The sequence below is a fragment of the Drosophila hydei genome, unplaced genomic scaffold, assembly GCF_003285905.1.
Source record: "Drosophila hydei strain 15085-1641.00,03,60 unplaced genomic scaffold, DhydRS2 tig00008122-arrow-pilon, whole genome shotgun sequence".
NCBI lineage: Eukaryota > Metazoa > Arthropoda > Insecta > Diptera > Drosophilidae > Drosophila > Drosophila hydei.
This window is the reverse complement of record NW_022045833.1, coordinates 3,068,691-3,083,524: the sequence shown is the minus strand read 5'-3', so window position 1 is coordinate 3,083,524 and position 14,834 is coordinate 3,068,691. Positions and strand designations below refer to the sequence as shown.

Sequence of the window (14,834 nt, the reverse complement as noted above, 5' to 3'; positions counted from 1 at the left end):
AGCAGCTCCTTCATCCATGCAACTCAATCATCTGCTCAGTAAGTTCTGTTTACGAGCCCAATTGAGCCTTAAGTATAAAAAAAATGAGTAGACCTGCTAACAGCTGTTTAACATATGTTAACCAGCTTTTAACAGCTAATTTAACATGAAGCATATGTTAAGTTAAAAGCAGTATAAACCGAATCTTTTGGGCATTTAACAGTGCTATAAACACAGTTTTAACCGATTACTGTAAATCAATAAGCTCTTAAGATAGAGATTAATTGAACAGATTCAATTGACAGAATTCCACTTAACAGTTTCAGTTAATATGCACAGCTAACAGTTTCATTTAACAGTCAACTCTCTCATTTAACAGTGTCAGTTAAAAGTTTTAACTAACTCCTATCAATAACTATTAAAAGAGTATTAACAGATCAGCTCTGCTTCGCTTAGCATTAACATGAACAGCTTCTGTTAACAGCTAACTTAACATAGTGCATCTGCGCAATCAGCTGTTATATGAATCTCGACTTTTTTGTGGCATCGACCCACAAATCGATCGACTAAGGCTTGTTAAATCAATTGCGTGTGTTGCATTTGCTGATTAGCTAAGAAAAGGCGGAGCAAAACGAGGAAAAAGAGGGCTCGAAATTTGGTTAAGTAATTGCCCGAAAATTGGTAATAAAAAAATACCAAAAAAAATGCGTTTTATTGCAAATTTGTTGTTGGTGTTGCTTATGTTAAGCAGTCGCGCGTACGTGAGTCGTGATTGTGATCGGATGTGCCGCCTCCACGACAATTGTGACCCATTTAATGCGTTTAATTGACGCCGCTAACAGCAGCAGCAACAATTGTCACAGCAACAACAACAGTTGCAGCAAAAGCAAACAGCGACAGAGCCAAAGGCAGAGCAATCTCAGCTGTTGCAGCAACAGCAACTGCAGCAGCAGCAAAAGCAACTGCAGCAGCAACGCCAACAGCAACTGCAACTACAACTGCAGCAACATCCAGTGCTGCAGCAGCAACAGCAGCAGCAGCGGCAGCAACAGCACCAGCAACGCCAACAGGAACTGCAACTGAAGCAGCAACAGCAGCAACGGCAATTGCAGTATCAGCAGCAGCATCAGCAACCTCAACAGTAATAACAGCAGCAGCAACAGGAACAACAATTTTATAATAGTCGACGTAGCAGCAACCACAACATCAACAGCATTAACAGCAGCATCAGCAACAACTGTCGCAGTAACAGCAACAACTCAAAAGTAACAGTTGCTTTTATGTGCAGCTTGCATGTCAAGGTCGTCGTCTGCAAAGATGGGCCTGATCTGCCAGGGATAAGGCGGGACAATTTTCGGCAGTTGCTGTTGCTGCCCTGACATTCACTTTTTTATGTTTTTCGACTGCTCTTTGGCTCTTGGGCAATACGTGCCAATATAGATATATATATGTATTTGGGCAATCACACACACATGCTTTATGTGCCAGTTGATCATTCAAATGGAATAATTTCAGAAGCCGATTGCAAACAATAAATCGCATTGTGACATCTATGCCATTAAGACAATGTGAGAATGCTGTCAATGGCTGTCAACGACTGTCCAATGCGCGCTCAGAGCTTAATCGATATCTAGCTGGCTGTAGACATGTGTATAGATAGATGGAATGATATATGGATCAAGATTGATCTATTCATAGATGAAGACAGAGAAACAGATAGATTTTTAGATATATGGCATAAAGTCACATGATCTTAAAGAAACATATTTTATATAGCTAACTGCTGGCCTACATCCATAAACTGGAAATTCAAGCCTCAATTATACAATATTTAATTCCAGCAACTTCCAGTTCCTCAACTTTTCCACCAAATACTGCCCAACCAATATACACTTCTTTTGCCGCTCACACTCTCTAACCCTCTCGCTCTCTCACTCTCACTCTCCCTCTCTCTCTCTCTCTCTCTAATGTTGTTTATTGTCCAAAACACAGACAAAAACACTTAAAATCTGCACACAAATTTGCCCTGTCAAAGTTCGATTGTACATGTCAAGCTAGAGACAACAACAACAGCAACATCTTCATTATTTTAAATGTGATTTCATTTTGGCAGTAGCAGCAGCAGCAACTGATGCGTGCTTTTGCTGCAGCAAACAGTATATAGCAAACAGTTGCCCCAAAGTCTTGTCGTTGTTGTTGTTGTCTAGTGGGCAGACCTCTTGGTTAAGCAACTCATAAAGCACTTAATAGTGTATGTATGCTATTCCTGATGTTGCTGTTGTAGAGGCTCCTGCTGTTGTTGTTTTAGTAGCTTTTGCTGCTGCGACAATTGTTGCTGTTGTAATAACTGTTGTGATATTTGTTATAGTTGCTATTGCAGCTATTGCTGCTCTTGTTGTTGCTCTTGCTGTTGCTGTTGCTGCTGGCGCTGACTGTTACTGTAGCCACGACTGCTGCTGCTGTTGCTGTTGCTGTTGCTGCTGTGCGTCACGTATGTTTTACATTGATTGTTGTAGCTGTTGCTGTCGTCGCTGTTGTCGCCGCTGCGACTCGTGCTGCTGCTGCTGTCGTCGCTGCGACGTCCGCTGTTAGCGCCTGCAATTGTGTATAAAACGGATGAGCAATTGTCCATTGGTTATCAGTCATTGGCAGACATTGGCAAACGCAGCGGCCACAAACCACACAACAAGAGTCGAGTTCGCAAAACTAAGCCAACAACAACAAATACCTAACTATGAACGCTCTTAAAATCTTCGTAAGTGTGCCCAAACTTCAGAGAGAGTTCATAGCCAAATAAACTTAATGTAAACAAGGATTCGCGAGTGAAAAGAAAATATTATAAAACTTATATAATCGTGCAGCGCAGTGCAGGAATAAAAGACATTCCAAAAGTTATACAACAAAAAGACTCCTTTCAGACTGAGTTTAAGTCTCTTAGCTAACCAATAGGGTATTGACTTAAATTCAACAATTTTGTTAACAAAAAATTTTAACCTTAGTTAAAATGTTGCTAACAAAAAAAATTTATAAAAAAATTTCCTTAAAATTCTTAATGAAAATATAAACAAAAATCGAAAATACACTACAAAATTTAAATAAAAAAAGGAAAAATATAAATTTTTAAGCTAACAAAAATATATAAGAAATTTTCTTAAAATTCGTTATTAAAATGAAAACAAATAATTCAATAAACAAAAATATATAAAATATAAAATTTTTAGTTAAGAAAAATCTTAAAAAAATTTCTTAAAATTCCTTTTGAAATCAAAATTTAAAAAAAAAAAAAACAATATTTTAAAGAAAAAAGAAGTTTCAAAATTTCTTTAAAAACTTATTAATAACTGTTGACTAATTTTAATTTTTGAAAGTTAAATTAAAATCAAATTCAACTAGCATAAAACTTACTTTAACGTAAAATTTCAAACTAAAATCAAATCGAGCTTAATCTATATATGTTTCTTTATATAATGGGCGAAAGAGAAATGAATTACATATATCTATATATAATGTATTGATCTCCCTTTATTTAAATGCTTTAATCCATCAACAAATTTTTTTTAAGCCAGAAACGTTTTGCCCTTCACTTAACAAAAATTGCAGCAATTACTTTATTTTTTTTTTGGTCGAATTTTTTTTTTAAGTTCATTTATTGGTTTGGCCTTAATTGAAAATTTGGCCAACCAAAAAAATTATTTGCCAATTTAAACTTGAGCAATAAATAAATATTATTGTATTGCCTAACATTCGGGCTAAACGAAACCCTAAAAACACATTTATGATTTATACTTAGAGAGTTACAGGCATTGGCTAAAGTCAACAAAGGTTTTTACGAAGGTTATCTTAGCTACTAAATACACTTATCTTTTAACGGGTTATCAGAAAATGAATAATTTGTATATGTCTTTAAATCTAATTCGTTAGTAGGTCAATTCTTGACTGAATTTTATTTATCCACATTATAAGTTGGTGCTTATTGCAACGAAAAAGTCCATTAAACAAATTTGTTTAAATATAGAAAATCTTAATTGGAAAATTATTAAGATTTTTTATAATTAAAAAAATGTTTTAATGGATATTTTTGTTGAATTAATTAAAAAAATAAATATAAAATATCATTCTATATATATAAATCAAAATATAATTTTTTTTAAATTTTCAAAGCCTGGCAATATATTTAATAATATATTATTATAATTTTAATGCTTTTAAAATATTTCCATTGTTGAAAATGTTTAGCATTTAGAAAATCGTACAAGAAAAATATATCAAAATTCTTACTCAGAAAATTTGATAAGTCTGTTAAGCTATGTTTATGTATAAAAATGTATCTGATATAGAAATTATCTCTTACAACTCGTGTTTGCAGATCTTTGTTGCGCTCTTCGCTGTGGCCTACTGCGCGCCCAGTCCCGGTTTCTTTGGCAAACAGTAAGTGAACCATAAAACATGCAGCCATAAGCCACTTAACATAATATATAACTTATGTGCACCGTTTACCATTAAGCCATATCCCATCTACTATCTACCATCTATCAACTGTTAAAGCGTCATCTGAAAACGTTTTTCCGTGTTGTTGTGCAATTGAAGTTTGATTTTTGTTTTCTTATGGCTCTCTTGTATGGCTTTTTAAATGCTATGAATTATGAATGTAATTGAATCCAAATGAAGCAATCAATATAAATAGAGCTAAGCCAACACTCTGAGCCCTATATATATATATATATAGTGAGATACTTTTGCTGTTATTGTAATCGAGTTCAATTGGCAGACAGTGAACCTGGGCGCAACGCTGAGGAATTTTCGAGGCGACGCTTGGCATTTGCTCGGTTGCGAATTATAATGCGCACATAATTGCATTGAATCAATTAAAAATTCCGAGCATTGATCGGTGCTGCGACTGCTGCGAACTCTCTCGGAACTCCGCGTCCGAGCCAAGTTCAAGCAACTTGCCAACAAGCGGGCCGTTCAAACGAGTCGAGACGACTGCCAGCTATTAACTGATTAGCTAATAACATTGAATGCCAATTGGACAATGCACCAACCGCTCTCCCCGCCTTCACCTCGTCTCGATGCATCAAGCATATCATTAGCTTAGGCTCGACATTTACATTTTCACTTTTACTCACTTTCCAATTGGATTTGCTAAACAATTCTTACTTCACATTAAACCGAATACATATTATATTTAAGCGTATCATTAATAGACTTGTATTCTTGATGAAATTGGGCTTTTCATGCATTATTATACTTATCCTTATACTTGTTCCTATTATTAAACATTATCCTATACAATTACAAACAGCAGCAATTATATTGTCTTATCGTTATCCCAATAATTTCCATGCTCCCCTGTTGTTTAGGCGTATTATAACTTTTATCCCCGGTCCAATTAGATTTTTTAAACAATTCTTCGCTCTTTTAAATTAAACTATGCAGTAATGTTTCCCTTCTAAGCATGTTAAAATACATATGAGCGTTTCACACGTTATCCGCCTTTATCCGTTATCAATTATAATTATATTTATCATGCATAGATAAGCTTCATCTTTATCCCAATGGGTGAATATTATACGCTAACTAGGTTTTAGCGTTTTCAGTTTTATCCGCTACTAAATTATCCAGTATGACACTAACATTTTCACTTTTATCCATTTCCCAATTGGAATTCCCAAACACTTCCCACTTTAACTAAACTCTCACCTACATTAGTTCTCTCCAGTTTCTACCTAAACCACAAACACTTTTAGCTTTATCCGCATATTATCCAATTTCTAATTTTATTTATTTTTTCATAACTATTCTTACCTTATTCCAATTAAAATCCGCAAATCAGTGAACATCATACAATCCATGTGCCCTACAAGGTGCACACGGTGCATCATCATCATGTCCAGAAGATCGCTGTGCCTGTGGTGAAGCATGTGCCCGTCTACAAGGAGGTGCATGTGCCGGTCTATAAGGAGGTGCCCGTGCATCATGTGCATCACGAAGAGATTGTGCCCGTCCATGTGCATGAAGATCATCACGACTACCATCACGACTTCCATAAGGGCTGGTCATCCTCCCTCTCACATGGCTGGTAGAGCCAGAAAGACAGAGAGAGGCTTTGTAAATATCTGTACAATTTAGTGAAAAGAAAAACGCATTGTAAATAAAAGTGAGATTTTTTCGATTGTAAACTGGAATAGCTGTTGTTGTTGTTTTTTGTTATTTTTTTGGGTTATGTAAGTGTGCTCGACTCTAGTTGGTTTTAATTTGCAGTTGCACTTGACCTTGGTCAGTTGGCTGGTCGCTTGATGTGGCCGCCGGCCGCCGTCGCCGTCGCCGCCGTTTTGCAAGAACGACTTTCACAAAATCCAACTCGGGGTCAACCAGCAACAACAACAGTTACCCAAGCTACTGCCCAAGCAATCAAGCTGTGTGCTGATCACCTGTCCAATTCCTTGTTCCAAGCGCGGAACTGGAATCGTTCGCTCCATGTGCTGGGCGGCATGTGGGCGTGGGCGTGGCACATTCTTAATAAATGACAACGTTTTTTTCGGTTAACGTTTTTATGACAAAGCTAAATTAACTAAATTTTCTTTGACTTTTGGCTGCAACTGGGATTCGAGCCAAGGACTAATTTCCATTTGCATTTGCCCAAGGCTTTGAGCATGTGAAACCTAATTGATCTATTATGTATACAGATCTATACAGAAGAATGTATATATCTTTAAGATCGTAAATATTTACAACGACTCTGGTAAAAACTTCATGCTCATGTTCACACACATAAAAAGGGACATAAAAAGCTGTTAAAACGACATATTAAAACTATTTTATCTGGCATTTATCTTGAGCTTCAATTACATCAGCCTCCGCACTGTCTGTGCTGAAGTTTAATGGTGATCTATTGCGCTAAGAGGCGAACAGTCAACTGGGCGGGGCGTATGACAAAGATTGGATTCAACTTTTCAAACGACTATTTACTTGAACTTAATGATACCAACTAAAGACCGAGACATAAATCAAATTGGAATAGAGCAAACTGACTGCGATTGTGTGCACTCTCTATTCCAATTAGATGGCAATTTAAAATAAGTCAGAAGAACTTTTATAGCATTTATAGAAATTATATAGCTTCACTATTAAATTGTGTTAAATTGTAATAAAAGATTTATCTGTTTCTTTTCTTCGACATACCAAAAATCCAATTACATAATGCTAAACACTGCTATAAATAGTAATTTATAAGACTATATATAAAAAATAACTCAAGATCAATGAACTAACGTTGTGAATCATATAAGAATAGAGAATTGAACAATTGAGCAAAAATGTGGAAAAAACTTTTAAAAGTTTTATTGTGTAATATGCCCAACAATCCAATTGGATTTCGCTTGATGAGGCAATTGATATGCTTTTATATATCTATATATAGTATATATATAACAGACCTTTGAACTAAATACTTTGTAGTAATTCCATTTGGCATAAGCAATAAAGAATTTAGACTTAAATCAAAAATCTTTTATAGGCTTTATATAAATTAAATCCAATTAGATATTATTAAACAATGCAGCTGAAAGCTATTTTTGTCTGTAAATCTATATATAGATATTTATATTTATTAAAAATTTAATTCAAGCAGACACTAGATACACATATCAAGCTAAAATTTAGAGAACTAGTAAAAGTTCTTTTCTTCATATCCAATTAGACCTTACTCAATGCTGATATGGAGAGTTAAGTTAAAGTAAATTGTTAAAAGTTCCCAAAATAAAATTCATCAACTTTAGTTTTTATATGACCAACATGTTTTTTCTTTCTGTTTATTATTTGACGCCAACAAGAACAAGAATTTCAAAAGTTGAGAACTAGAAGGAAGCTAAATGAGGAAAGGTTCGCGCAGAGATTGAGAAGGGGTATGTAGAGACGGAAGAGATGCTGCCATTAGTGGCAGTAGGGGAAGTTGGGGCACTGCTGTGGGGAGACACCAGCGGGATAGAGACGCTCCGACCAGCCGGGCAGTGGTGGCGCGGCAACAGGCGTTGCGGCATGGCCGGCATTCACATCGCAGTAGGGATAATTGGGGCAGGTTTGTGGATTGATGCCAGCTGGATATTTGTCTCCACCACCGGGCGCTGGTGCGGGTGCAGCGTTCCAGCTGGGCTGTGGCTGCCACTGAGGTTGCTGCGGTTGCTGCCACTGCGGCTGCGGCTGCCATTGTGGCTGGGGCTGCTGCCACTGGGGCTGTGGCTGCCACTGGGGTTGCGGCTGCTGCCACTGCGATTGCGGATTGTGCAGGCGTGCATTATCACAGAGCGGGAAGTTGGGGCAGTCCTGTGGATTGACACCAGCCGGATACTGGGCAGCTTGCTGATGCTGTGGCTTGGCCAAAGCCACAACCAGACAGGAGACGAAGAGCTGCAAAGGAGCATCAATGTAGCTGTAAAACGGCCAAGCAGCTGCGGCAATCTTTAGCTTACCAGCTTGAAGAACATGTTGATCGTAATCCTTGTTGCCAATTGGACTATAAAGTTGAATAATATTAAACTTCCAATTGGAATTGTGGTCAGCGCTGCACTGTGGGACAAACACGGCCGTCAACTAGCTTTTATAGGCCCGAACGGCAGAGCAAAGTCTTGGCTCTCTCGTATGCCGGCTAGAATCGAGACTCGGGGCTCGGTTTCACTTTCATTGGCTAAGATTTGGTGTGGTTGCAACTATTGTTGTTGTTGTTGCTGCTGATGTTGTTGTTGTTGTTGACTGATCTCGCGCATATTTTGCTTGATTGGCCACACAGATTATTATTAGAGTCTTTGTTGAGCGAGCGAACAAATAAATCGACAGACACAAACACATATGCATATGTATATATATATATACAGCCGATATATATGTTTGTATCAAGTTACAGCCGTCATTAGCAATAGCAATGAACTAAGCCCCGATCGCATTCTAAACATTGTCTCTTATGGCCTGCTCCACTTGGCGCGTTGGCGTTTTTCTTTTTATTTTTGGCCAAGCTTCTCAACCCTTGCCACACATGCCACATGCCACACGTTCGCTGCTCATGGAATCTGTTCGTGAATCACTTTATTTGTGCCGCAGGTTTTTCCTAGTCGTGCCGCCAAGCAAACACCTTCGCCAACGCGCTAAGCTCCTGCTACATATATATATATTGATATATATATCAATAATATATATATACATATATATTTGTCCACACACTCGCCCGGAAGGCGCTTGTAAACGGGTTTTCGGTGCAGCGAACTTGCACTAGTTTCAATGCTTTGCTTGACTTTACCACATAGAATCGCAGCGGACTCTCAGATTCTAGGCTAGGGCTGCGCTGTACCATTTTTTTTTTACTTTTTCAATATTTTTGATTTAACTTTATCTGAAATTTGTTCAAATATTTCACTTAGCTTCAAGTGTTTTTAGATTTACCCAAAAAATAGTTGAAAATAACTGCAAAAAGCTTTTAAATTCTAATCAGAAAATGTTATAAGATATTAGGCAGGAGAATACTGTATATACATACTTTTATACATATATGGATATGTTTTGGAAAAACCACGAAAACAGCTAACTAAGAAAAAAAATTGTTCATTAAAATAGTAGTTAACTAACTTCTTATAAGAGTAAATATATTTATATAAAAATTAATATAATATTTCCAAAAGTAAATTCTTTTTAAATCTGATAGAAATAATTATAATTATAAAAAATTTTTAGAAATATTTTTAATTTATATGAAATGTATTCACGTCAATTTTATTTTTAATATTTGACCTACACTTTTTATTTATATTTTTATAATTTATATAAATTTTCAAAAAAAAAGCTAGCTAGATCTATTTAGCTATTTCTTATCAGTATTTTTGAATTGCCCAACCCTAGTTAAAGCAGGTTTTTGGTCCGCTAATGCAAATGTTGTTGCACTGCAATTGTCACCTCTAAAAAAACGCGTTGTCCAAGCTGTGGGCCATACGCAATGTGCTTGATGCCAATGCCAAACGAGAAACGTAACGCACGCACCACGACTTCCTGGCTGAGCGGGAGAGAGATAGAGAGTGGACGTCGGAGTTTACTGGAGGGCAGCACCCAAGAGTGAGGGAGAAAGACAACGTAAGAGTTCAGTGTTGTGCAGCACTCAATAACGAGGCGAAAAAATGCGCTGTCACACAAATTATGAGCTAATAAGATACACACACGCAAACACATGCATGAAGCATGCAACAGTTTGTTGTTGAATGTGTCCAATTGTTGGCAACGTTTGTAACAGATTTAGTTTAATTCTTATAATTTGTGTTTGCAACTGCCGCCAGCCAGCCAGTCAGCTTGATAGCCAGCCATTGGCTAGGAATGTGCGCGGGCGCGGCTGCTCCACTTGTAGGTGGTTATTGCTGGTGGTGGAGCAAGCTGTTCTCGTTAGCCTTGATCAATGGCCCGGAAAAATAAAAGCCAGCGAAATTGAAATTGTTGACCGTTCGCATAATGCACTCACATATGCACACATACACATGACTGGGCTGCTCTGCGTGTGTGTGTGTGTTTGTTCTTGCTTTTGATAACTTAACTATCGTGCTTGCCTTTTTTGTCACACTGGTATTGTATAGCCTGTCGCCTGTCAGATATACGTGTGTTAGTGTCTCAACTATCGTGTTCGCCTTTTTTGTCACACTGGGAGTTATTATAGACATTAGCTGTCGCCTGCCTTTGGTTTTTTTTTGTTTTTTTAATTATCAATTTCCTTTAGCACTTAACGGGGCGTTTGCATAAAGGTGTGGCGTTTAAAAGAAAGCGAATTTGCATACAATTTGCATACTTAAGTAATTTTGTTTTTTTTTTCGTTGTATTCAATTTACAATTTTGTATTTCAAGTAATTCTTGTTTGCAGATTAAACTAGTGAGGGGGACTGACTAAAGTGAACAAAGATTCTAAGTTAGATTTGCTTACCAACAATGTGTGTTATTAGTAATTAAATATTAACTCTAAGCAATGTGTTTATATATATATAAAAGTTGCATTTATTTGAAGCTAACGCTTTGCGAAGCCTAAACCTGTTCATGGCGCACTCTTGAGAGTTGAAAATTTTAATTCGCTTTTGCTTCAGTCTCGCTGGCCGCACTTTCAGTCTCCTCCGTTTTTGTAGCAGTCGCTTCTGTGGGCTCAGCATCAGTTTCATCCACTTCCATATCCACTTCGGCATCGGTATCAGTCGTTCGCAATTCGTCATGCAGCGCACGACGCACTAAATGCTTATTATCTTCTACAAAGCAAATCAAAGTTATTAGGTGATAACAGACGTATGTAATGGTATGTGTATTATTCACCAGATTCCTCGTCTTCATCGTCTGATGAATCACTATCGGAGCTAGCACTGTTAAGTAGAGCTGCCGTTTCCGGTTGCGTTGCATTTAGCGAGAGACGTGGTGCCACTGGACGCTCCTTGCGTGCCGGATTAAGCACCCCGCAAAACGCACAATGAAATGTTGTATACTCATATTCCTCCAGCGGCAGCATGCCTAGAAGAAAATACATGGATTTACATATATATATATATATATATATATATATGTATATAGATAAGGTAGCATTACCATTATGTCTATGACACTCTTTGCATATCATGCCAAAGCGATTCTGTGGACTATCGCCCACAATGAAATCCACAATGCGATCCAATGCGCTGCGTGAACTGTCATCAACGACGGGAAATGGCGTGCGCCTGCGCAGCAACTGCGCACTGCGCACCTGCGACGATGGTGTATTCAGTTGCAATTGCGGTGCCATAACACTTGTATTTATATTATTATTATTCATATTTCGATAGACACCAGTATAAGGTGTTAACATGCTGCGCTGCTGTTGTTGCTGTGCTGCTGCCACTGCAGCTCCGGCTGGTTGCGGTGTACGCTGCAGCGAGGAGCTGATGGAGCGATTTAAGGAGTTTATACTTTGGTTGCTACGCGCTGCGCTAGAGAGCAGGCCGCTGATGCGGCTTTGTTGCTTATCACCAAAGCGTTCAAGCAATTGCACGGCCACCTAACCGAAAATATGTATGTGTAGATATCGATTATCATAATTGATAACTATCGTAACAATTGTCCATTCCAGCGTTACCTTGTATGTCTCATTGTCCATGACCTGCTCTAATATCTTGGTCTTCTTCTGCTTAAGCTGCGCCAGCTTATCGCCATTTTTGTTGAGCTTTCGCTGAAAATACCACGTAAACATTTGACGAAGAAAGACGATGCTGAAATATAATTACAAAGTGAAAAATAATGAGCAACTGGTTGTAATGAGATCATCGAACATCTGGCTTGTTCTGATTGAATTACTCACAGTACTGGGAACAATAGCAGCGGCACCAAATACATGATGCGCTCTTGCATTGTTGGCGGGAAATAGAAGAAATACCATAGAGCAAAGCCCACGATATATGCGCCAATTGTGAAGCCAACAAAATTGCTTACGAAACGCCTTTTACGCTCCTGCGTATTGATCACATATTTCTCTAGATCTTGTATCTGCAACTGCAGACCTTCCAGAACAGCAGTTGTAGATTTTTCCTTCTATAATTAGAAATGCGTACGTATGTAAATCTGTTTGGCATATACATATATGTATAGGTCGGCACTTTGGCGTCATTCGCCTATTGGCATTACGAATTAGAAATTGGCGAATTAGTCTCACTTACCCGAAATTTCGATAGAACAAAACCCATTCTTCTTATTTTATTATAAGTATAACTTGTACTAATATTATGACGCCTACTTAAATTTAAAAAAAGGTAAATATTAACTATTTTCGTGCCGTGACCCTGCCGCTAGCTGGGCTTGTTGATACTCTGTCGATACATATATATATCGATAGATTTGACAAGTTTTTGACCAAACTGATTTATATCGGGTATCGATACTTATTAAGCGATAACTTGTTTTTATTAATACTTTTATAAATTTTCCAATTAGTAGGCTTTTTCAAAACCATTTTGTCCATTTGCCGACCTAAATCTTGAAAATATGCGACTATAAAATATCTATCGATTAGTGCTTGTAGCCCTGAGTGCAGCCCAACAGCTGAGCTGCAGTTGCGCATTTTATAAAAGTTCAACAATTTATTGTACGCCATCAAGTCGCATATATTTGTTTATTTATGATAACCCACAATATTACTTGTATACAACTCATATTTACTGCCAGTTAGAACTGCAACTGAGACTGAAAACAAAGAAATCTCACTCACTCGTTGGTTTGTGTGTGGGAGTTGTTGCGGAACAGAAAGATAGCATAAAAAGACGTTGCTAAAAAATAAACAGCTGCTGCATTTAAAGGGGAAATTTAACAAATCAACATGTCTAAAGTAATTTCTCAAGAGACCTTCGACGATGTTGTCCAGGAAAATGTTGTTGATTTCTCTATGACTCCCTCCGAGGCCAAGGAGGAGACAATAAAGCAATTTGAAGCACAAGTGGGTAAATTGTATGCGTCATCATTCAATTAGATTGTCTTTATCTTGTTGGCTTTGTTTTAGGGCATTAACCTGGTGAACATCATAAAAGATTTGGCCATAAATCCTGAAACGGGTAAGCCAGTTATTAATGAAACAGTGGCCAAAATTCAAAAACACATCAGCGAAAAAAGTGAAGATAAAGCACAATTAACGGAACTTCTCGCCATCTTGGATCTGGAATGTCAAAAATCGCTCGCACACCGCGTGCTAGCAGGAAAAAATGGCGCGCACGATGCACTTATTGGATTGCTGGAACAAACGCTGGCCGTTGAGACATTGGAAATAGAATTGCTGTGCAAATGCTTGCAAGCTGTAAATAGTTTAACGCACAAGCAACCTGATTTATATGATCCCAAGGCGATGGCTGTTGTTCTTCAATTGCTTGCGCTGGAAGATCAGTTGGAAGTAGCATGTCTGACACTGCAATGGATGCAAAAAGCTTGTATTATGCATGAAATGAATCGACAGAGTATAATGGCTAGCAATGCCATAAAGGTTATGAAACCGCTGCTGGTTAAGGATAATCCTCGACTAATAAAGGAGCTGACTGCAGTTTTGAGATTCCTCGTATTGGACGATGATATACGTGTGGAGTTTGGCTGTGCGCATGAGCATGCACGACAGATAGCGAACGAAGTGTTGCTCCAGCTGGTAGAGCTGCTGCCAGCCTATGAGGATGTTAATGTCCTGGCGGACTTGTTGCTCACACTTGGCACATTGGTTGTGCGGCAGGAGTTGTGCACGGTCATAGACGATGCTGGCGGCCTTAAGATTATCTTTGGTATAATGGAAAATAATCTAAATGAGGAGCGTCTAAATCGCGAGGCATTAAAACTCTTACGTGCCCTTGCTGGCCATGATGCTGTAAAGGCGCACATTGTACAACAGGGCGTGGCTCCAATCATTAAACAACTACTCGAAACACATCAAACAAATGAGAATATCATCTCCGCTGCTTTAGCTTGCATAACCACGCTTACGCTGCGTGTCAAGGAGCACAGCATTGCCTTCTTTGAAACGGGCATTGCTGAGATAATTGTCGAGGCATTGCGTCTGCATCCCAAGCATAAGATTCTCCAACGCAACGGCGCATGGGCCATACGCAATATGGTTTCACGTTCACGCGATCAGTGCGAAACTTGGTTATCATTTGGCGTGGAGGATTTACTCAATGCTGCCATGGCTGAGCATCCTACGGTGGCGCAAGATATCAAGGCTGCGCTGCGAGATCTTGGCTGCAATGTAGAATTGCGCGAAGAGTGGACCGGTAAAGCAGAAAAGAAAATTGCCGCATAGCTGAAAAAACACACATGGACAATATATATTTGCTACTTTTATATATTTCATTGCT

The 14,834-nt window shown here is 38.2% G+C and overlaps 4 protein-coding genes across 4 annotated transcripts; 2 read left to right on the top strand and 2 right to left on the bottom strand.

Annotated features, from left to right (window-relative positions):
• Nucleotides 1–2,632: 2,632 nt before the first annotated feature.
• On the top strand, nucleotides 2,633–6,117 carry LOC111602335 (histidine-rich glycoprotein). The gene is made up of 3 exons (XM_023319340.2): nucleotides 2,633–2,734; nucleotides 4,346–4,407; nucleotides 5,813–6,117. Exons 1-3 carry the CDS (start codon nucleotides 2,714–2,716, stop codon nucleotides 6,060–6,062), a joined length of 333 nt encoding a protein of 110 aa, XP_023175108.2. The 5' UTR covers nucleotides 2,633–2,713; the 3' UTR covers nucleotides 6,063–6,117.
• A 1,665-nt stretch (nucleotides 6,118–7,782) lies between these two features.
• LOC111602277 (cuticle protein 1) lies at nucleotides 7,783–8,558 on the bottom strand. The gene is made up of 2 exons (XM_023319273.2): nucleotides 8,448–8,558; nucleotides 7,783–8,385 (listed from the first exon to the last, which is right to left on the bottom strand). The coding sequence occupies exons 1-2, from the start codon at nucleotides 8,460–8,462 to the stop codon at nucleotides 7,912–7,914; spliced, it is 489 nt and encodes a 162-aa protein (XP_023175041.2). The 5' UTR covers nucleotides 8,463–8,558; the 3' UTR covers nucleotides 7,783–7,911.
• Nucleotides 8,559–10,970: 2,412 nt separating this feature from the next.
• Nucleotides 10,971–12,807, bottom strand: LOC111602228 (endoplasmic reticulum junction formation protein lunapark-A). The gene is made up of 6 exons (XM_023319209.2): nucleotides 12,669–12,807; nucleotides 12,314–12,543; nucleotides 12,092–12,224; nucleotides 11,569–12,013; nucleotides 11,302–11,493; nucleotides 10,971–11,237 (listed from the first exon to the last, which is right to left on the bottom strand). The coding sequence occupies exons 1-6, from the start codon at nucleotides 12,693–12,695 to the stop codon at nucleotides 11,062–11,064; spliced, it is 1,203 nt and encodes a 400-aa protein (XP_023174977.1). The 5' UTR covers nucleotides 12,696–12,807; the 3' UTR covers nucleotides 10,971–11,061.
• A 116-nt stretch (nucleotides 12,808–12,923) lies between these two features.
• On the top strand, nucleotides 12,924–14,799 carry LOC111602226 (armadillo repeat-containing protein 6 homolog). Its single transcript, XM_023319206.2, has 2 exons — nucleotides 12,924–13,441; nucleotides 13,505–14,799. Exons 1-2 carry the CDS (start codon nucleotides 13,325–13,327, stop codon nucleotides 14,777–14,779), a joined length of 1,392 nt encoding a protein of 463 aa, XP_023174974.1. The 5' UTR covers nucleotides 12,924–13,324; the 3' UTR covers nucleotides 14,780–14,799.
• The last annotated feature ends 35 nt before the right edge of the window (nucleotides 14,800–14,834 follow it).

What these genes read in the sequence shown, in the direction of transcription:
- LOC111602226 (XM_023319206.2), top strand. Translation starts at nt 13,325, where the DNA reads ATGTCTAAAGTAATTTCTCAAGAGACCTTCGACGATGTTGTCCAGGAA. An exon ending in TAAAGCAATTTGAAGCACAA is followed by an intron (nt 13,442 to 13,504) that starts GTGGGTAAATTG and finishes GCTTTGTTTTAG; the next exon opens with GGCATTAACCTGGTGAACAT.
- LOC111602228 (XM_023319209.2), bottom strand. Translation starts at nt 12,695, where the DNA reads ATGGGTTTTGTTCTATCGAAATTTCGG. An exon ending in TGGACAATGAGACATACAAG is followed by an intron (nt 12,014 to 12,091) that starts GTAACGCTGGAA and finishes ATTTTCGGTTAG; the next exon opens with GTGGCCGTGCAATTGCTTGA. An exon ending in CGATGAAGACGAGGAATCTG is followed by an intron (nt 11,238 to 11,301) that starts GTGAATAATACA and finishes TTTGCTTTGTAG; the next exon opens with AAGATAATAAGCATTTAGTG.
- LOC111602335 (XM_023319340.2), top strand. Translation starts at nt 2,714, where the DNA reads ATGAACGCTCTTAAAATCTTC. An exon ending in TGAACGCTCTTAAAATCTTC is followed by an intron (nt 2,735 to 4,345) that starts GTAAGTGTGCCC and finishes TCGTGTTTGCAG; the next exon opens with ATCTTTGTTGCGCTCTTCGC. An exon ending in CCCGGTTTCTTTGGCAAACA is followed by an intron (nt 4,408 to 5,812) that starts GTAAGTGAACCA and finishes TCCGCAAATCAG; the next exon opens with TGAACATCATACAATCCATG.